This window comes from Equus przewalskii, chromosome 16 (assembly GCF_037783145.1).
Source record: "Equus przewalskii isolate Varuska chromosome 16, EquPr2, whole genome shotgun sequence".
Taxonomy (NCBI): domain Eukaryota; kingdom Metazoa; phylum Chordata; class Mammalia; order Perissodactyla; family Equidae; genus Equus; species Equus przewalskii.
The window spans coordinates 24,472,710-24,495,453 of record NC_091846.1 but is presented as its reverse complement, the minus strand read 5'-3'; the positions used below and the strand labels follow the sequence as shown (position 1 = coordinate 24,495,453).

The 22,744-nt window shown below is 39.7% G+C and overlaps 2 protein-coding genes across 6 annotated transcripts in view; one reads left to right on the top strand and one right to left on the bottom strand.

The window, feature by feature from the left end:
* Positions 1 to 19,674, bottom strand: part of LCP1 (lymphocyte cytosolic protein 1) — a 78,493-nt gene extending 58,819 nt beyond the window's left edge. Inside the window, exon 1 of one of the 4 annotated variants that reach the window (XM_008516936.2) lies at positions 19,505 to 19,674. The gene's annotated coding sequence lies outside the window, so the exon portion shown is untranslated. Of the gene's footprint in view, positions 1 to 2,389; positions 3,232 to 19,480 lie in introns of those variants that run through there. The other 3 variants (XM_070578853.1, XM_070578854.1, XM_070578852.1) reach the window with 3 other exon arrangements.
* Positions 19,675 to 19,744: 70 nt separating this feature from the next.
* The window catches only part of LRRC63 (leucine rich repeat containing 63), a 65,911-nt gene continuing 62,911 nt past the window's right edge, over positions 19,745 to 22,744 (top strand). For both annotated transcript variants that reach the window (XM_070578838.1, XM_070578839.1), the window contains exons 1-2: positions 19,745 to 20,167; positions 20,684 to 20,930. In XM_070578838.1, coding sequence (XP_070434939.1) covers positions 20,846 to 20,930 — 85 coding nt within the window. In that variant the 5' untranslated portion in view covers positions 19,745 to 20,167; positions 20,684 to 20,845. The remainder of the gene's footprint in view (positions 20,168 to 20,683; positions 20,931 to 22,744) is intronic.

The following is a 22,744-nucleotide window of genomic DNA, read 5'->3' as shown; positions in this document are numbered from 1 at the left end:
CAGACCATTCCAGAGGCCACTGCCTTCGGCACTGATATGAGGTAATGATAAGCAGTAGTGGGACAAAGAAAGGTGGGTGGATTCAAGGGACACTTGGCAGGCAGATAGGGTAAGAAAGGACTGATTGAATACAGAGAAGAAAGAGACTGGAAAAGAAGAAAGAATCCAAGATGAGCTCATTTCTGGATGGGAAACTGGGTGGTGAAGAGTGGTACCATTCAATGAGACAGGGGACGCTGGAGGAGCAGGTTTGCAGAAGAGGATGATGAATTTAGGCAGAGCTGCCTCAGTTCCTCAATTCCCACATCGTCTCCATCGGGCCACTCTTCTCATCATTCTTCAAAAACTGTGTTCTAAAGGACTTTACTCAGTCTTAGTGTTCTGGCCTTTATGCAACATTTGACACTGTTAGCCATCCTTTCCTTTTTCAAACTCTCTTCTCCAAGGACAATTATTTATATTTAATTGCCAAATGAACAACTCTGTTCTTAAATCCCACCGTCATCTCAAATATTTAAAACTGAAGTCATCATTCCTCTGACAAATGAGCTACTCTCTACCCCTCCCTTACTTCCTTAGTTCAGCCAGGAGGGTATCATTGGCCCAGGATAGTCCAGAGTACTCCTTGACTCCTACTTTTTTCTCAGTTCCCACATGTGGTCAAAGTTGCACCTATTTTTCCCTCGTAGTCTTTCCCCGTTTTGTGCTTTCTGTGCCTCTTCTACCTTGTTTAAGCCTTTACTACCACACTGCTGGGCTTTGGATCAGCTTCCTGATTCACTATTTTCCTGCCTCATTGCTCCTTAATCCAGCCTGCATATCACCAGCATACTACTCTTCATAAAGCTATGCCTTCCTCCCACCACTCTCCTGCCCACTAATTATCTGAGATTACTCATCACTTCCATGATAATGCCCGCACTACCTCGATCCATCTTTCAAGCCTCATACGAACAACAAAAGCCCTCTGGTGCTCCTGAGCTGGTCTGTTAACCCCCTGACGTAATTTCTCACTATGCCTATCAGATGCCTGTGCTCTCTCTTCCTGCCTGCTCTCCCAACCTCCCATTTCCATAAATCTGAATCTTTCTCCTAGAACCAAGAACAAGACCAGCTTCATAATTTGTAGGCCTCCGTGCAAAATGAAAATGTGGGACTCCGTTTAAAAAATTATTATGAATTTTTAGATGCTGACAGGAGAGCATTAAACCAAGTGTGGAGCCCTTCTGAGCACAGGGCCCTGTGTGGTATGGGTTACGTACCCGCAAAGCAGGCCATGATCAAGAATCTTTCCTTGACCACAAATCTATTCTTTCTTCTCCTCCTAAAGACTATAGCACTTGTTTATAAGCCATTCTTGACATTTATTGCACGTTACCTTTCTTTGTCAATTAACCTCTATGACTATATATCTGTGTGTGTTTGTACCATCTTTATTCATTCATCAAGCTCTTATTAGGAACAAACTATGTGCCAGGGCCTGAGAAAACAAAACCAAAGACTCAGGCTCATACACTCAAAGAGTTCTCAATCTGGGAGGTTACCACACATACTAGCAATTATAATATCCTCTGACAAATGCTGAGATAGAGAGATGCCCGGGGTACCAGTGACATGGCAGTGGGGCTGCAGGCAGGAAGGCATCTTAGAAGATGTGTAGCTGAGCCTCCAAAAGTGTATAGAAGCTGGCCAGGCAAAGGAGGGGAAAAAGGGTAATGAAGGGCATTTCAGACAGAGAGACCAGCATATACAGACGGCGTGGGGATGTTATGTGTATCTCCCAACTGAAATGTAAGCTTCTGGAGTACAGGAACTGCAACCTCTTTTAGCACCTAACACAACTCATTGCTCATAGTACAAACTCAATAAATATTTGATTAGTTGAGAAGGCAAATTGATTCTATAAACAATATGACATTTAAAATTTAAACCACAAAGCAAAAATAATTAGATATTTTAAATATACATCTAAAATTCACTCTCTAACCATGAGAGGTCTTCCAGAGAATCTATAAATGCAGCTGCTATATAAAGACTGACTTTACTTCTGTTTAATGCTCATTTTACTACCCCTTTCTGATAACAGTGCAACGAAAGCTAATTATACCTATTATTGCCAGGTAGTCATAAAAGGAAGAGGGTTGCTCACAGCTGCAAATTTTATTTTCATAAAATGTCAAGTACATAAAAATGTTATCTCTGCAATATTTCTAAGTATTAAAAAGTTGAATTCAGCACACTATGCAGGCTATGACCATTTCAAAAGTAGAGAATCTGAATACGTTTAGTTTATAACAACTCCCTAGATATTCACTGACATTTTATAACCCATTTGCACTAACAGAGTCATTAAAACAGATGCAGGCTGAAATGAACGTATGCCACTTACCTTCAACTTCCCATGCTGGAAATACAATATTTCCTCAACTTTTGCAAACAGATTGCTGCTGCTGCTGAGACAATGTCTGAGACACTCTCAACCACCAAGAACACAAATACAAGAACAAAGATTTTAAAATAAGTACATAGAAAACAATAAAAGAAAAAGTATGAATCAAGTACTGAAATGGAAAATCATGAGCCTCTTAACAATGAAAACGTAACAAAAAATAAAAATGAAAAAACTAATAAGAAAAATATGTGAGGAGCATGGTGCACAGGAAAAGAAAAAGATCTGAAATTAGAAATCTTACAGACAAATCTTTCATTCCAGCGTATGCTAATGGATCTTGTGCATTTTCCCTTTCCTCAGCTGAAATTATATGTAAATTGGAGAAAATATCACTTGTATTACAGGTTACTTTCAAGAATAAGTGAGATAATATAAGCTAACATACCTAATATAGTAGTCCTAGTTATTGCCAAATTTTAGTTGAATCTGAATTTATAAATTGATTTATATAAAATACCTGCATACTCCATTATGTTAATTCAAATTCATTCATTCAATCTCTTTTTTTTTTTTTTTTGAGGAAGATTAGCCCTGAGCTAACATCTGTATGCATCTTCTATTTTATACGTGGGATGCCTGCCACAGCATGGCTTGACAAGTGGTGTGCAGGTTGCCACCAGGATACAAACCGGTGAACCCTGGGCTATAGAAGTGGAGTGCCTGAACTTAACCGCTATACTACTGGGCCAGCCTCTTCAATCAATCTCTTTTTATTGAGATTCAACTGCAATTTACTTTGCATGTACCGGTACCCTGTGCTGGGTGCCTTAACACATCACATTTAATACTTCCAGCAAACTGGTGATATAAGTGGCATTTACTTTATTTTAAGATAAGAAAACTGAGGCCCAGATGGAAATTTTTTCCTTTACTGTTTATCTGCAACTACAATTGAAAATATTGCTGGTCAAGTTCTCCATTCTTTAAATAGAGATATGAATCAGCTGCTAACTCTCTGCATACTAGGCCAAAGGATAGTCAGTGTAGCTTCAATGAATTCATAAGACACAGTTTCCTTATTTCAATCACTGTTCAGTAAGCAAGTATTTATTGTGTACAATGAAGTGCCAAGGAAGACACAAAACAAATAAAGGTGAAGAGAATTTTTATGCAAGAGAGTAAAACAATGAAATAGATGAATTTAGATTAGTCTGGTGACAGAGAGACGGACTAGATTGGGAAGCAACTGGAAATAAGGAGAAGGGTTAGGAAGCCACGGCTATGGACAAGGCATGAAGTAATAACAGCCAGGCCTGGAATGGTGGCATTGGGCAATGGAAGCAGAAGACAAACATAAGAGATGTTCCTGAGGTTGACCATTTATAGAGGATAAATAAGAAGGATGAGTTAAGGACAACTTTGAGGTCAATTAGCTAAGAAATTCAGGGAAAAGTGATGTCCTGGATAGAAAGGCGGCATGTAGGGAAGATAAGGATGAAATCCACTGGACCTCAATAAGATGGAGTCAGCCCTGAGAATGCTCAGGAGAGCTGACCTACGCAAAATACAAGCTGTGTAACTGGGGCTGGGGGGCTGGGTCAAGGCAGAAGATACAGATTTGAGCCTCATCAGCATGGAGATAACTAAAACTGCTGGATAGTCAACTTTCTAGGAGGAAGCACTTAGAAGCAAATGAGCAGAAGTTCAAGGACTGACATCTAACATGAAGAAGGCGAGACAGAAGAAAGGCCATTTTGATCAATTTTTTGGCAAATACTAAAATGGAATATATTTAGATAATATTACATTAGATTTTAGATTATTTTAGATTATATTACATAATAAAGGACCATATTTTATTCCTGTTTTCCAGGGCCCAGTAAAGGTTAAGTATCAAGAAAGGAGAAGAGACATACACTTTTAATTTTTCCCATTTTGAGAAGAATCATACTGACGGAAAGGAAATCATGGCTAAAAATAAGGTTCCTTCAAGCAAACAGGAATATTAATAACCCATTTCCATATACACCAACGTGTAAGATCTGCTTTTATCAGCGAGACCCTGGAAGTGTCCAGCAAAGGTGAAAACTTGTTTCTGCTTCTGATGATTACAACATCAAAATTCATTCACTATTTTCCTCATTCACCCTACTTTGTGCAAGGCCCTCAGCCAGACACTGGGAACACAGTGGTGGATAAGATGGACACATTCTCTGTTCTTGCAGGGTTCATAGTTCAGCCCATGACAATTTGTATCTTGCCTCTTTGCTTCCAATCCAAAGTAATCAGGATTGAACTTCAGTGACATTTAATTAGTTCTACTTGCCTTTCCCATTATCATTTGGCTATGTACTTTTTATAGATGAAGACTGAGTGCTTGTTAACCTGCAGATATTGGTCTTCTCTCAGACCAATTATATTAGAAAATGTGATCAATATATGCCAGAGTGGTCACACATTTTAACCTGAGTAAGTTGAGTGCTTCCTTCCCACTCCAGAGGGCTGTGTCAGTTGTCTACACAGGGAGGGTTCTGGCCTTACAAAGGCCTCCTAGTCTTTTATGAACTCCAGTCAAAGGAATGAGGACATCAGAAGGAGAAGGATCCTTTGTCACTTCATCTCCTTTCTCTTTCCTATTTAAATCAAGAGAAATGAAGAGTAAATGAAAGATAAGCAAAAAGTCTATTTTTAAAATTAGGAATAAAAAAAGAAACAAGCACCAGAATGAACGAAGTATAAATTCTCCAAAACTGCTCTTTGTAGTGGATTTACTGAAGCTACTGAATTTATAAAATTTCTTTTTATAGGTGTTCAGACATAGAAGCAATTGTTCAGAATAAGTGTGCCAACTCTGCCCACCCTTGTAGGTGTCATTAGTGGGCACATAGGTTATTTTCAGCTTAAGCCATTTCCCTGAGTATGGTTTGAGTCAATCTTGAATACCTACAGGGCCCAGGCAGGTAACTAAACTGAGTGAAATGGGCCAAGTGTAAGTGGCAGGGACTGCCACACACTGGGAAATATATGTGTTGTTTAAAGGTAGCAGCAGAAGGAATGCAGATTTGATTGTTCAAGAGAAACCAGAAATCTGAATTTTTATGTGAAATCATCTGTTTTTTAAATATTGGCAATGAATTTAAAAAAATTTAAATGTCATGTTGGTTAATCTGTAACTAATTCATCTAACTTACAACCTCTGGTCTATGGCAAGTTTGCTGTGTTTGTAAAGAAACATGGAAGCCGTCGCAGGTTTGCAAACATTATTAACCTTAGCACGTGCAATCAGTGCAAAAGACTCAAGAATGTTCAAAGAACCTAAAGGAAGAGGCATCAGTTATAATGGAAATGAAAAAAAAACACAACTTAAACTTAAGAATGGTAAGAAAATAATGATTATTGCTGATGCACACAGGATGAATGGTTCGACAGTAAAAATGATACTGCAGAGGTGATAACCTCATGCAAAATGTTCAAAGGGGATTGACGTATGCAATCATCGTCATCATTGTCATCATCAGCTGGAAACTAGGGGAAATATTTGGTGTGGTACATATTGGATACCTAATGTTAGTTCAGAAGAAGGCTAGGGATTTGAGTAATTAACAAACCATGGCAAATTGCTGCTGAAAGTTGTTGAAAGGTATGGATGATTCCATTAGTTCAAAGCCTGTTTCACCAAAGTTTGTGTTGAGGATCCAGTGCAGATTCATGCATCCATTCAATCATTCAACAAATATTTATTGAGCACCTACTATGTGCCAGCTACCACCAGAGGCACTGGAATAAAACAGTACATGAATAAGACAAAAGTTCCTGACTTTTTGGGGTTTATATGCCACTTGGGAATGAGCAAAAGTTCAAGGTATACACAATAACTAAGTATGTAATATATTAGACAGTGATAAGTTTTATGGAGGAAAATTAAATCAGGGAAGGAGAATAGAAGTCTGTGTGTGTGTAATATGTGGATGTCCTTTTGGGGGAGAAGGGTGATGTGGAATTGAAATTCTAAATGCAGTTATCAGGAGAGGCTTTCCTGAGAAAGCAACATGTGAGTAGAAACATGAGGAAAGCGAGCACTCACAGTGAGGGAGGACTCACTGTGAGTGAGCAAACCCTGCAGATATCCGGGGTAAGAAAATTCCAGGCAGAAGGGACAAGCACAGAGGTCCTGAGGGAAAGGTACACCTGCCATTTTCAGGGCCAATGTGATAAGGCAAAGAATGAGGGTAGAGTAGCAACAGATGAGGTCAGAAAGGCCTGATCACACAGGATGTTGGCTTTCACAGTAAGTGATGTAGGAAGTTAGCGCAGGAAGAGTGTTCTTACCAAAGGAGTTGCAGGATTTGACATGTGTGTTGAAGGATCCTTCTGACTGCTGTGTCATGATTAAACCAAAGGAGACCAAAGCCAGGTGCAGTGAGACCAGCTGGGAGGCTGATGCAATAACCTAGGTGAGAGACAATGGTGGCTTGGGTCAAGGTCTTAGCAGTGGAGATGACAAGGAGTCATCAGATCCTGTGTATATTTTGACAGTAGAGGTGAAAGGATTTGCTGGCAGATTCTTCGTGGCATATGAGAAAGTCAAGAGTCAAGGATGAATCTAAGGCCTTTGACCCGAGCCATTGGAAGGATGGAGCTGCCATTAACTGATGTGGAACAGACTGGATGGAGAGCATGCCTGGGGGTGGAGAATAGCAGGGGCTCAATTTTAGATCTGTTAAGCCCATTAGGGATCCAATTAGGAAACGGTGAGTAGGAAACTGGATATAGTGTCTGGAGGTCCACGCTTATTTGACGTCATCGGCTATAGATGGTATTTAATTTGACGTCATCAGCATACAGATAGTATTTAAAGCTGTGAGATTGGATAAGATCACCTGCAGAGTGAATATAGATAAAGAAGAGAAGAGGTCCAAGTTCTGAGCTTTGGCGCACTCCAACATAAAGGGTTAGGAAAATGAAGAGGGACCAGCAAAGAATACCAAGAAGGAGCTCCTGGAGAGGTAGGAGACAAATCAGGTGGCTGAGGTGACTTAGAGGCCTCGTGAAGCTAGATTTCAGCAGGGGAGAGGGAGCAATCTTTGAAAAGCCCTGCTGAACACATCAGATAAGGAGAGAGAACTAACTGACCACTGGATACAGAAACATGAAGGCCAGTAGGAATCACGCAAGAGCAGTTTGGTGGAGGAGCGGGGCAAAAGTCCCGCTGGACTGGTTTCCTGAAAGAATGGGAGGGCAGAAATTGGTAACAGCAACTGTAAACAAATTTCAAAAGATTTATTGTAAAGAGAAGAAGAGAAATGTTGCAGAAGGTGGCTCAAGGGGAAAAGGGGTCTCAAGAGCTGTTTTTTTTACGATGGGAAAAATAACAGTATGTTTCCATGATTCCAGGCATTATCCAGCAGAGAGAGAGAAAAAAATAACGAAGAGACAGAGGGAAGATTTGCTGGAGCAATTTTCTGGAATAGATAAGAGAGGATGAGCTCTGGTAAACTAGTGGTTAGCGTTGGCTAGGAGCAGGAACAGCTTATCCACAAAGATCAGAGATAAAGCAGAGTAGAGTCACCGGTGCTGGGAGGTGGGCCTGAGGACATTCTTCTGATGGCCTCTCTTCACAGTGAATGAGTTTGGCGGAGGAGCTATGGAAGGGTTGGAGAGAAAGGCAAGTGTTATGAAATAGTGTCTGGAAGTTTGCAAGAGTGAATGCTGTAGGGGCACAGGGTAGGCTGGCTGAGCAACATTCAAGGCTAGTGATCACATTTTTAAAAAATATTTTTCTTTCAATGACAACTTTTCATTTTGAAATAATTTCAGAATTAAAAAAACCTACAAAATTGTTCAAAGAATTCCCATATGCCCTTCACCCAACTTCCCCAAATGTTAACAGCTTATATAACCACAGCACAATCATCAGTATCAGAACGTTATCATTGATCTACCACTATTAACTAAACTACAGACCCTTTCCAAATTTAGCAAGTTGTTCTTTTTCTGGACTAGGATTCAATATGGGACATGCTCCCATATTCCATTTAGTTGTGATGTCTCCTTTAATCTGGGACAGTTCTTCAGCCCTTCTTTCATCAGCTTGACACTTTTGAAAAGGCTAGTCACAGAATATCCCTCAGTTTGGGCTTGTCTGTTTCCTTACAATTTAAATTAGGTATGTATTTTTGGCAAGAATACCACATAAATGACGTGTCCTTTTTTTTTTTTTTTTGAGGAAGATTAGCCTTGCGCTACTGCCAGTCCTCCTCTTTTTGCTGAGGAAGACTGGCCCTGAGCTAACATCTGTGCCCATCTTCCTCTACTTTATATGTGGGACACCTACCACAGCAGGGTGTGCCAAGCGGTGCCATGTCTGCACCCAGGATCTGAACCGGTGAACCCCGGGCCACCGAAAAGTAGAACGTGCCAACTTAACCGCTGCACCACTGGGCCGGCCCCCTGATGTGTCCTTTTTAGTGCATCAAATCATAAGGTACATGATGTCTGCCAGAGTCCTTTACTACAAAGTTACTGTGTTTTCTTTTGTAAGTAATAATTAGGTGATCACGGATTTAAAACACAAGCATTCTGTTTGGTTTCTCTCCCATCCTATTCATCTCCACTGGAGCAGGTACTGAGTAAGTGGAGAGTTGACTCAATATTGTGGTTTTCAAGTGAGTAACTTTGCTAAGATATAACTTAAAACACTGCAGATATCCTCGAAGAGAAGGGTTATCTGCCTCCACAGCTTTTCAATGTAGACCAAGATAGCCAATTCTAGAAAAGGATGTTTGATAGATTGTATATGATCCCAAAGGAGAAAAACAGACCTAATGTTAAAGTTTTGTGGGAGTGATTGATTTATAACTATCTTTAGTGGAAATCCTTCTGGGGACTCCTGGGAAGTATTTCTTAAATTCATTTTTGATTTCTACACAATCGTACTTAACAATAGCCTTCTGAAATCTAACTTGTTCACAAGTAGAAAAGAGGTTCTAGATTTTCATTTATCTATCTAACAAATATTTATTGGACCAATATCTGGTCCAAAACCTAAACACCTGGTATGTGCTACAGGTGTAGGTGAAAATAGAAGATGCATCAAATATCTAATTAAAACATTCCAGGGACTCCATGGAAAGTCAAAGCTTTTCCCAAATGAAATTGAAAATATGATTAAATATTCTGAACTTATTATATAGTAGATGTGCCTAATTAAACATTTTTCTTATAATATGATCTTAAATTACCCTGTGGCTTCAGCTATATACTTTCAAAGAAATAGAGGTCTAAGGTGAGGTGGGAAATATACTGCAAAAGCTTAATTTTTCCACTTTACTTTCTTTGAACTACTGCAGCCTTGTGACACTAGTTGGCCTTCACTTTGCAAAAACTCATGATTTATTTGGAGCTGGTTCTTTCCTCATTAGCCCTTGAAAACTCAGGGAGTAACTTGGCCTCAATTCCAGTCATCTTTTAATGCAGAGCCTACAGGTTCCCAGCTCCAAACCATTCAGTGGCTCTCCACTGCTTGTCAAAATCCTGGCATCTAAGTTTCTCCCAAACTTATGTTTGCAGCCTTACCCATGCAACTTCTTCTCTAATCAAACGAGGATACCTGCTTCCATAAACTGAATGTTTGTGTCCTCTTAAAATTGATATGTTGAAACCTAATACCCAATATGATGGCATTAGGAGGTGGGCCTTTCGGAGGTGATTGGGTCAAGAGGGTGGAGCCCGCAGGAATGGGATTAGTGCCCTTATAAAAGAGACCCCACAGAGCTCCCTTGCCTCTTCTGCCATGTGAGGACACAGCAAGAAGATAGCCATATATGAAACAGGAAACAAGCCTTCACCAGACACTGTATCTGACGCTGCCTTGATCTTAAGACTTCTCAGCTTCCAGAACTATGAGAAATAAATGTTTATCAGGCACACAGTCTACGGTATTTTTGTTATAGCAGCCAGAATGGACTTGGATATCTGTTTAGAATTTCTTGAGATTTTCTTTACGGCCAAGTACAGATCAATCTTGGTAAATATTTCTTGTGTACTGAAGAAAATATATGTTCTTTATTGGATATAGGTATCTACATATTTCTATCAGATCAAGCTTTTTTTTTTTTAAGATTTTATTTTTCCTTTTTCTCCCCAAAGCACCCCTGGTACATAGTTGTACATTTTTAGTTATGGGTCCTTCTAATTGAGTCATGTGGGATGCTGCCTCAGCATGGTTTGGTGAGCAGTACCATGTCTGTGCCCAAGATCCGCTGAACTGGCGAAACCCTGAGCCACCAAAGTGGAGGGCAGGAACTTAACCACTCGGCCACAGGGCGGGCCCCTGGATTAAGCTTGATTGGGTTATTCAAATCTTCCATATCCTTAGTAACTTTCTGCTTGCTCCATCTCTTAGTTTCTGAGAGAGGTGTGTTTTTAAAAATCCCCATTTTAGAAGTGGATTTATCAATAATATCTCATCGTAATTTTGTCAATTTGTGTTTCATGTATTCAGAGGTTATGCTGTTAGGCGCAGTCTCATGTTGGCACATCATTTTGATGAATCCTTTCTTTGTATCCTTAAAAACTTAGTCTATGAGAGCCCACTTTGTCCAATATTAACGTATTGCTTGCCAGCCTTATGGTCAACTTCCTTGACACTTTGCTGGCCAGGGTCTGGGTATTCTAGTTTCAGAGCAAGGGTCTCAGTTTTGAGGCTCTCCACTTTCTGTAGGGTGTTTTGACTCAGTTCTCTGCCTGCTGCGGACTAGAGAGCTCAACTCCAGTTACTATGTAGGGGGCACAGTCCCAGGGCCCGGCCCCTAAAAGCCCGTGTCCAAACTGGGTACTCCTGCGGACTACCGTGGCTTCATCTCGAGCTTAAGTGAGTGCCATCAAGTTCTTTCTGTTTCCAGCACCTGGGATTTCCCTTTCTGTTCATCTCAGCTACATATGTTATCTGGCATTTCTGTGCATTTGGGGTGGGTATGAGGCTGTCCACACGACACTGGTAGCCACTTAAACTGTAAGTCCCAGCATCGATTTCTAACCAACTAAACAAACTATACAGGCTCAAATGTGAAATTACTTTATGACTGTTCATATGATATATAGATTATTTTTAGAAGGGCACAAGTTCCATTTTAGTATAATTTAGTAACAAAGAAAGTCACTGTTATATGTAATTATACTAATGAGTATGGCGTATCTTTTATACTACTGCGTTCTCAATTATCATTGAGAAAAAAATAGCTCACATTTATTAAGCATTTTCAATATTCCAGGCACTGTGTTAAAGCACTTTGAGGACATATCCATTTAATTTTTACAACAACTCTATATAGGGTAGGCGCCATTATTGTCCCGGTTTTACAGATGTGGACATTAAGACTTAAAAGGTTGAGGAACTTTACCAGTCAGATAACTAGTAAAGGGTGGGGTCAGTACTCAAACCATGTCTGTTTGGCTTTAGGGCCCAAATATTTAACCACGTTATAACTCACCTGAAATAGCCTAAGTAGACAAACTGGGTATGTTAGGTACCCATAATATACAAAGATCCCTCAAAAGTCACTAGGGGAACAACAAACACTACAATGTAAAAATAGGCAAGAGACTAAAATAAGCCATTTATAATAGAATACCTTCAGTAATTAATAGAGGAAAAGATATTTAAGTTCATTAATAATCAAACACTAACTAAAATAAGATGCTATTTTCTACCTAACAGAGTACCAAAGATTAAAAAAACTGATTAATTCACAGGATCAGTTAGAATGAAGGGAAATAAACACTCTTCACACAGCTGGTGGGAGCTTAAATCAGGATTTCTCAAAGATAAATAACGAATATTTTATCAAAAAGTTTTCAAATACCTATACCACATGGAAAAAAATTCTCATATATTTGAGAGGAAGAATAATGTTATAAAATAGCAATGGAACAGAATATTTTCAAATTAAAATACATACATATGTGTACACGTGTATATTTGTATGTATATAAAATTCTTTTAACTATATACATTATATCAAAATACTAACAATAGTTATCTCTATATGAAAGGATTACAGGAAATTTTTCTTCTTTTTGTTTATCTGTATAATTGATTTTTCTACAAGAAACGTACTAATTTCACGACCCCTTGTTCACTGTTTTTTAACAATACCTGGACAGACTGAAAAAGCAAGACTCTGAACCTGTAAAATCAAACGCTGGGATTGGAAAGACTAGGGTAGGTCTATAAATACCACTCCAGAGGATGTCTGAGATAAAATGTCCAGCGAAAAAGACTGTCACCAGATAATATAAGTAATGTAATCACTTTACACAAAAATTATTTATATGATTCTATTACATATTACATATAACAAATATTATATATAAAATTACATAGTTTAAAAATTGTGTATATATATATAAAATACACACACCAAAACCTTTGGGATTGGGGAGAAGAAAGAGAAGACATTTACCTTCTACACTTCTGTATTATTTTTTTTCCCAACAAGCCTTAATTACTTTGTAATTAAAACAATTAACAATACGATGTTTGGAGGAGGAGTTGATCAAGATCCATGAAGCATACACATGGTTTTGTTCATTAAATCACAGAAATATCAAACTTGAGTGCTTCCATCCACCAAAGCTTAACGAATATTATTTAATGGCAAATAAAATTATCCAGTCTAGTACTTGAAAATCAAATAGATTTACAGGCATTTTTACTCCAAGACTGGTATACGTAGAAAATATCAACATATGGGTAATTGACCAGTAATAGTTCATGAATGGAAATTAGTATTAACCATAAGGTATGGATACGGAAAGAGCCTTCAAAGTGAGGAAACTGAGGTTCACAGAGGTTAGCCAGCTGAGGCTACACAGCCCCCTCAATCACAGTTCTGTTTTAGAAACTTTTTAGATTAATAGCACAGATGACAATAATCCCAAGAATTCTCTTGCATTCTCCTTTGGAGATTTAGGATGGAGCTATCCCAGAGTCACTCAGTAATGATAACTCTTATGTAAATTTCATGATCACGCATTCCAGAAATACACCCATTGTTTAAAAACAAACAGTACAAAACCACTGTCAAGGGCAGTTTACTGTTCCAGGAGACAGGATCTTGACTTTATCTCTGATTGGGGCTCTGTGACCTCCCAGGTACCCACTCCCTGTGCTTCCCCAAACCCATCAAAAGTCTGTCTTTTCCACTTCAGAGAGGTACCATGAGGTGCCTGGAAGAAAGGTGCCTGTCAATCTTCCCAAGGATGTTTCTAAAGGGCAGAGGTCATTTGGGCGGGCCTAAAGGTCAAGCAGGAAATAAAGTCCTCGCTTCCATTTCAGCCAGAGCCCTTTCCCTCTGTGGTTCCTCTATCCTCCGGCCAGAACATGTCAATAACCTCAGATGGAAAATTTTGACCTCTTGAAATGCACGCCTCCACTGCAGTAAGAAGTTTTTGAAGCATTTGATGCTCTAACACTCCTACCCCTTACAGAAAACACTTCTCTTTCTCAATGACTTTTACCACTTGAAAATAAGTATAAATACGTGAAATACATCTATTAAGAAATCCTCTGGGCCAAGTCTAGCCCTCAGGTGTGGGTCTAAAAATCACAGCTGCTCTAACTCATCACAGCTCATCTTACAGCTCACAGTATAAGATTAGCAGAACCGGCCCTTCCAGTTCCTAACCAAATAACTTCTTCTAAGCAAACGGTGGCAAGTCGGATTTGCTGTACTCAAAGTTCCACTTTCAGTCACTGTGGTCTTTCACTTTAGCGCCGCACTGACCCTATCAAGGCCATCTCCCTTTTACCTTCACTGCGGACATCAAATGTCTCGCGATTATGTACTGAGAATAACCACAGAGTGAGTGCGCAGGATGAAATGTTTTTATTCTCCCAAGGAGGGTCACCTGGGTAAAGTGATACATCAAGTCGCAAATCTTCTGGAAACAATCCTTTTTAATGCTGTGAGTCTGGGTTGGGAAAGTAGGGGGTGGGGAAGAAGGGAATGTTCTGGTTTCCTTAGCTCCTGCTGAAAGAAGTGGTAACTAGAAGTATCTCCTAATGGGCCTGATTCTGGGTGGGTTGGGAAGTGATGGGGTGTGTGGGGTTCCTGGGTCAAGGACAAGGAAGGCACCCCACGGGCAACGGCATGCAAAGTTTCCATGACGGGGAGCAAGACACCATCCAAGAGAAGCAGGAGCACAAACTTAAGTCTCATCTTGTTTGGTGGTTTGCATGCAAATCTCTTGTAGTTACAGAACCTTGTCTTTAAAGAAAGTCTTAATTAAGCAGAGCCATATTAATATGTCACACAGAAAAAAGTGTAGCTGCTCTGCTTGGAATCGCAGTGGAGGAAAGAGCAGAACCCCATAATTTGTCTTCCCCATGGCTCCTGAACAGAGCTGGACACCATATCCTCTTCCATTGGAGGGTATTACTTCACCTGGAATAACTGGCAGAGGAAGTGAAGGAACTGTCTCCATAACACCAAGGCAGCTGACTACGTGGGACAGGGTGAGGAGAGAAGCAATGTCCTGGAACTTATTAACCTCAACCCTGACAAAATCTCTGACATCAAAACCTAAGGGTAGGGGATTGAGATTGTTGTCAGTCTTGAAGGACTATCAAAAGCATGCTAAAGTCACTGTGTGATACTGAAACACAAGTTACAGTTCTACTTATCCAGTTGTACAAGAAATGCAAGTTCTTCATCAACATGGAGAATATAACACACCATTATACATCCAGGCAATCCATGCTCCTCCCTACCCTCAAGCCCCACTCAGAGTTTTAGCCTCACTACACTGGAGAATAAAACATATAGCAATCAGGACTGTCAGCATAAAAGAGAATGATAGGTTTTAAGAGCAGATCCATTGTATTTACTATTTAAGGTCATATATTGCTATTTGCCTTAGAATGAAGAGTAAATCATTACGGAGCATTCCTGCTCACCTACGGTTCTGAAGGCTACAGGTCTCTTTTGAGGACTGAACAGAGGGCATGCAGCTCATACACCTTCTGGGCATGGCAAATGTTCCTAAACTTACAGCTGGCCCCAAGGGCTCCGCAGGTTAATCTCCCAAAGTCTAGTGTACTCATTTAGAAAAGAATTAAGAAAGATGATGTGCTTTTGGAGCACCTTTCCCTCTAGCCATTCAAAGCAGAGTCACATGGCAGCCCTTTTGCCTTTTCCACCTTTGTTAGGCTCACCAGGTGGCCTGGAGGATGCTGAGAACAAGGCAGCTTTCATCCTTGGGTCATTGGTTAAAATTCCATCAGGGATTCTCCAGCTCAACCAATGCTGACAGCAGCTCGCAGACTCAACTCATGTGAGGGACAAGTCAAGGCCTCCTTACTTACATCCCTATACTTGGACTCTTCCGGGCACGAGCTGTCCCACAGTTCCTCTGCAGTCCAGAGGGCTATAAGGACCACTGACAGAATGTAGGGACCTGCCCAGAACTCAGCATTTGTTTCACAATCTGAGAGCTGCAGACTAGGTTCTCCAACACACTGGAGACGTTAGCAAACTAAGTGTGATAGTTTATGGATAAATGCCCCAAATGCACCCTCCAGCCCTCCAAATACTTTGGTCAACATCAGCTATCATCACATAAAACAAGGACAAAGCAGATAGGAAGTTTGTTTTCTAACAACTAGCACCTAATGAGGACTCATCTGTACCAGGCACAAAACTAAGTCCTTGACACAGATTCTCTCTTTAAATCCCCACAACAACCTGAGTTACGTACCATTTTACCCCAATTTTACAGGTGGGAAAACCACAGGGGCTTAGAGAGGTCAAAGGGCACAGAGCTAACAAGTGGCAGCCAGGGATCTGAACACAGCCAAACAGAGCTATGCTATGCTGCCTTTGCAATCTGACGCAGATATTAGAATTTTCAATTAACGTGATAATTGTGGAGTAGCACAAAACATAAAGCCAACACTTGGAATATTGTCTTGCATCTGGTAAGCAACCAACGTTGACATTTCATCACTCACAGCACGAATGGCAATATTGTTTAGTCAACCTAACATAAAGGAAACAACTATTATTTACTTTTTTTTGGTGAGGACACAATCACACAATATATACAGATATCTAATATCACCTGGGTGCAGACAAACAGTCCAAAACCATCACTGAAGCTAAGGAAATGCAAAATTGTTTCTGATTATTTGGGGCTGTGCAAATAAATAATACTATACTACCCAAGCAATGTAATAAAACAATGTTAAAATTTTTAAAACTTCAAGTAGCTACAATTATAGCTAAGTAAGGCCTTCGAAAATGATTTAAAATTTAATTTCAATCTCTAAGATTACAAAGCCTCAAACAAATCATTATAACTTGTTTTAATAAGGTTTAAAGTTTAGCACCTAGCAAAGTACCTTATGTCTGGTAGGTTTCCAATAAATAATTCTGGAATGAATGACTGAATTCATGAGTACGCTTTTAAAAACAGATAGGCATTGTCCTTTCAATATGTTTGGGAATTTTCTTTTAATTTTATGATGCAGGTTGTATGACATTTCCTTATTAGCAATGATCTTTTTGAAAAGAATCCCAGGACCAATCTCTAGTTCAAACAAAGGAAAGGAAATAAGTATCACTCTGAAAGACAAAAATAACTAAATAACTGGCCCCAAATAATTAAGAACAGAAATGAAGTTTTTGTCTTTGTAGTGAGATAGGAAAGGTAAAAAGAAAAGCAGCTTCTTCAAAATATCTTTATTAACATTTAAGAACAGAGACCTATGCAGCAGCATGAAAGCACAGGAAATAAATGTGTACATTTAAGCCACTGTGACTGCTGAGGAGTAAAGACATTTCCCAGGATATATAATTCAACAGTCAGGTAAATTCCAACCAGGAAAATAGCTCTTTTCAAAAGCATTTTAGTGCGCAGGGTTACCCAGGGGACCCAACGGTTTACCCAACATGCACGCAAAAACAACTATTCGTTTTTTCAAAAGAACTTCTAAAAACTAATATGAGCATAAAAATACAAATTACTCCAGTTATTTCCATAAGGTAAAATGTTAGATGAAATCTACATTGACCAAACTGTTTAGTAAACCACTGTCCTATTTAAAAGGAAAACAAACAAACAAGAGGAGGGAGGTAAATGGAAAATAGTGAAGATTTCAAGCAATAATTCTGACCCCTTTCCAGCAGAGCTGTGTCCTTTCACCAACAGTAAATCTGAGATTCCCCCAAAATTCCCCACTCATTAGGAAAATCAATAGCATTACCTGTGGAGCATAAGGCTTTTATCTCATTTTAGCAACACAAAAATAAAAACAAAAACACAGGATGTATTTAGCCTTGGCGCTCGCCATTACCCTGGCCTCCTTAACACAGTCTGCTAACAGAGCCAAAGTGGTGTGGTTCAGTTTGACAAGCTTTATCACATGGTTCTGCCAAACTGCAAAGCTAAGGGGACAGACAGATAGGCCGACTGTCCCGTACTTCAGGTAAAGTGGACCCTTAAAAATCAAAGAGAGAACTCTATTACTTAAAGAGACTTGATTATTTTTACAAAAGGAAATTGAGGTAGTAATATTTTCAAAAATAATAAAAAATTAATAAAATAAATAAGAATAACAAAATAATCCAAATTGCACGAGATTTGTGCTTTCTAAATCTAGCCTGCATTTGTACATCATTACCATAGATGAAGCATGTAAGATGTTAGAATAAACTGATATATACATATAAAACACACCAAGCCATGGATTTAATTTTCATAATAACTGTCTCATCTGCCTAAATGTTTGGTGCTAAGTAATGTAAGTAGTAAGTAGTAGAAGACAAAATATTCACACCTAAGGAGGTGACCTAGTAAACTGCCCTAGGTTCTGCTTGGTACTTGCTAGAAGAAATCTACAGGCAATGAAGCCTGATGCCTAATTCCATGTGTGACAAAGCATTTTTTAAAAAACTACTGATAAGTGCACTGCCTTGATTTTGGCTATGCAATACTAAGCATAAATTTTAAAGGCCATGCATTGGTCAGTAAAACTGAATCCCAGTACTCATGGTTCAAACAACTTTTAAGAGCATAGGAACCTGGCAATTTATATATCGGAACAGACACCTTTTTTTAATGCTTAAAACTAAAAACATTTTTCACACTTAGAAAATATGCACAACAAATATTACTTGAGACAAAACCTAGCAATCAGATCTGCCTGTTGTTAGCAACTTTGTCTTTCTGAGAAACTAATCAATCTGTGAATTAGACACAGGCAAAAGTGGAATAAATTCATGGTCTGGGACGACAGTTTAATTGGGACACAGTAATCTCACAAGGAAAAGAAACCATATGCTAATACTCTAAAGGAAAACGAAGTGCATAATATTTCCCACAGTCTGATGGAATACTTTTTTACTTTTCCATTTTTTTCATTGACCGGTTTAAAATATATGCTTGCTCCTAAGGAGAAAAAGGAAGACAGGTAGTAAATTTTGAAAGATCCCCAAAACTAGAAAGATTTATACAAAAGTCTCTCATCTTCCAACACTAACGTTCCCACATTTGCAATTAAAAAAAACAAAAAAGGGAAATACTGGAAGGAAGCTCCATCTATTTTACTTTCTGAGTTGAGATTTACACATCTACCTAAAGAGTTCTCGAGCGCGCTCTCAAATCTCCAAAGAAACATGCACATACATGCAAACACACACGATATTGATCACTGTATGTACAGATTCATCAACACCATGACAGAGGAGACAAGTCACAATACGACAACCAGAACAAATGACTATGACAGTAAGAAATGGGTTTCTTTTAAAGCCTGCTTGGACCCCTAATGCCCCTATTCCGCACAATTCCTCCTCATCTAGGAACTTTAAAGGATCAGAAGGACAAAACAGGTTGCATTAAAGGAAGAGAAAGAAATCAGAACGCTCGCTTTTCGGGGGCACCGCCAAATTAGAAACGGGACCCGGCTGCGCCCAAGTGCAGCTTTAAAGAACGCCAGCCCAGATCCCAGATACTTGAGTTAAGCCTGGTGTAATCGGGAAAAGTAAATAAATAATAGTGGTCATTAAGAATAAAAACAGTAATAACGATTGTCACCACGGGGTTCCGTACAGCAGCTGCACAAGACCGGACTTCTCCACCAGTCCCCACCGCCCGCAGCCTCCCGGCCAGACCCGCACGGAGCCTGGGAAAGGTGAGCGGCTACTGAGCACGCCGCGCCGTGGGGCGGGGCTGGCTCCGCGGGGCTCCGCCCATGCGCGCACCGACCGGCCCCGCCCCCCAATTCGGCGCCTGCGCGTCCCGCGGGCGGGGCGGGTTTGTTGGCTTCTGGTTGCTAGGGCCCATCTCCTTGGCCTCTGGCTGCAACTTGCCGGGAGGTTGGGGATCGGGGTCGGGGTGGGGATGGGGTGAGGGGGGGAGTGGCCTGGGTGTTTTCCTTTTTTCGAAACACATCTATCAGGAAGACCCGCGACATCTCTTGACCTCTACCTTGCTGCTTAAATTGCGAGGAAAAGGAGATAAAAGAGGAAAACTAGTTGTTTTGAAAAGCAGCTGATTGCCCTAAAGGCTAGCTTAGGAGTCCAACGTTCCCAAGCATCTCTTCCGATAATACGGAGGGAAAACTACATCAAGTACTACCAGGGAGCACACCTTGAGCGCTTGTGTGCAGTTATCTTTTGAGGATAAAACGATCCATTCGTGCAGCTCCAAAGCGTTCTCTTCTAGAATGCCAACAGAATAGTGATGTGCCGAGCACTGACGTTGCCCTGAGAAGTAAGCGCACGTATTTTGGGTCTATCTTCTCGCATCATTTCTAAACAGTACTAATTGAGACAGCGATCCTGGAAAATCTCATTGTATTGAAGACCATCTTATTTTTGGATTAAATGGTTATGGCTCGATTATAGTGGTTGAAAATTAAAATAAGTCATTATTACAGAAAGAATACAACTTATTTGTCAATAGTTATCTATTGTGAGTCTTCAGAGGCTATCACGGAGGGACTTCCGTATCTTTTTGATCAAAAATTCCTTCCAAATTTATAAAGTGATAACATTTTGGAGATAGAAAAATGAATGCCGTTTCTACTGTTCCGGAATATAAGTATTTACTAATTAAAATAGCACCGGCAGATTGAAGTTTTTGCTAACATGGGAAATGTTACAACGATCCTGATTGGTAATAGGATACGTATTTTAAAATTCCTTGTTAATTATAAACCTAAATTTTATCTAGATTCTTTCTAGAAGTTTTAAGGAATTATTTTCTTACCCTCTTGTTCTTTTATAGGAATTCAACTTGGACTCAGTATAGTATTGGCACAGGATGATTTTCATTAAGATGTAATCTAGATTCTAATGATTTTTCAGCAACAATTCAAAACATATTCAAAAACTTTTCAATTCTCACTTAACCAATAGCTGTGAAAAACAGTGCTTATTATTAGTTGAAATGCAAAAACACCCACAACTTCTTCGAAGACCTTTACCTCCAGCACTCCCTAGGCTGTCTTTATGTAAGAAGAAAGTCCGTGCAGGTATGTGTGTTAATCAGATACGTTATGAACTTTATTTTTCACAGAAATTTCTCAGCCTGCGTAGCTCAGAATCACAATAGTTAAAGACACTCACTAGTAGTAATTTACAAATGTTTGTTGTAAGATAATAACATCCAATTCAATGCTGCAAGTACAATCGATTCTTATTATCTGTGGATTCCATAGGTTTGAATTTACCTAACTGCTAAAATTTATTTGTAACTCCCCAATTATTACATTGTGCTGTGCTTTGTCTTTTTTTTTTTTTTAAAGATTTTATTTTTTTTTCCTTTTTCTCCCCAAAGCCCCCCGGTACACAGCTGTATATTCTTTGTTGTGGGTCCCCCCAGTCGTGGCATGTGGGACGCTGCCCCAGCGCGGCCCGATGAGCAGTGCCATGTCTGCGCCCAGGACCCGAACCAACGAAACACTGGGCCGCCTGCAGCGGAGCGCCCGAACGCAACCACTCGGCCACTGGGCCAGCCCCCAGTGTGCTTTGTCTTTTTAACGCCACAATATCTCATGAAGAACTTTTCAGAGCAGTATATAGAGCTCTGTCTCACTCCTTTCATGCTGGATGGATGAGCAGGAGAGGGGTGTACATGGTAATCTCTGTCATTCATGGACATGCTCAGGGCAGTGAAAACACACATGTTCCCAGTTGAAGTTGAACTCTCTGCCTTCTTGTTTCAGCTCTCATACTGTAAACAACTGTCCTTTTCCCGATCTATTTAATGCCATGTTTTTCAAATTTTCATGTTTTTTATTGGTGATTTTACTACAGTAGTTCTAGATGGGAGGAAGCACTGGGGCAAGAATGGGGCTTGAAACATATTTAATTATGGAGGAGACCTGTGTAGTTTTTGAAGGCAGAGGAGAGTCTATTGGAAAAGTAGTAACTTAATATAATAGGAAAAAGAAAAAGAAATCATGGGAAATGAGTCAAAAAATAGGGAAGGGTGGAATTGAGAAGACAGGTATCTTCATTGGGAAGATTTCCCTAAGCCCCTTTTCCCTCTGCTCCCAGTCAGAGTGCCTTCCTCTATGCTCCCACGGTATCCCGTACTTACACCTACGCAACACTTCCCCTTCTCTAGGATAACTGTTTGCCCAGATAAATTGTGAGATCTTTGATGGTAGTAAGGTTTGTGTGGTGCAATTGTATCCTCAGCATTATGTGTACAGTTGGCACATTAGGTAGGTGTTAAATATTGGATTAATTAATGAGAACAATGTGTGGGTTGTATTAATCAAGAAAGGTGGATTGCATAAGATTTAGGGTAGACTTCAAAAGAAGAAAATGATTTAAATTTGTTAGTAAGAGAAGGTATTCCACAGTGTGATCAACATAGGAAGTGAAGTTATAAATGAGCAGTATGGTCTTTGTGATTGTCAGTAATATTTAGAATACCTAAGGGTTCTCATGGGAAAGTGACGAGTCACCTCACAGCAAGGTTAGATGAAGTGGGTCCAGTTCACATAGATTTCTATATACCAAACTAAGAAATCAGAATTATGTCTGATAAGATTCAGATACTTCGATGAAAACACTGTAAGACTATGTCAGAAAATCAAGGGGAAAGTTAAGTTAATGTAGACTAGGAAGACAGCAGTGAAAATCAGAAAGGAAGATCTGGGATTTTTTTGATTACATAACTGTGAGAGAAAAAGGCCTGTGTGAAAGCACTTTGTAAACTATAAAACCACTGTATAGTTGTAAGCTGTTATAATACTTCTCACTTGGCTCGGTATTATTTACTGACTTGCAGCAACCTGGAACAATGCAAAACGTCCTAGAATGGGAGTCCAGGGGT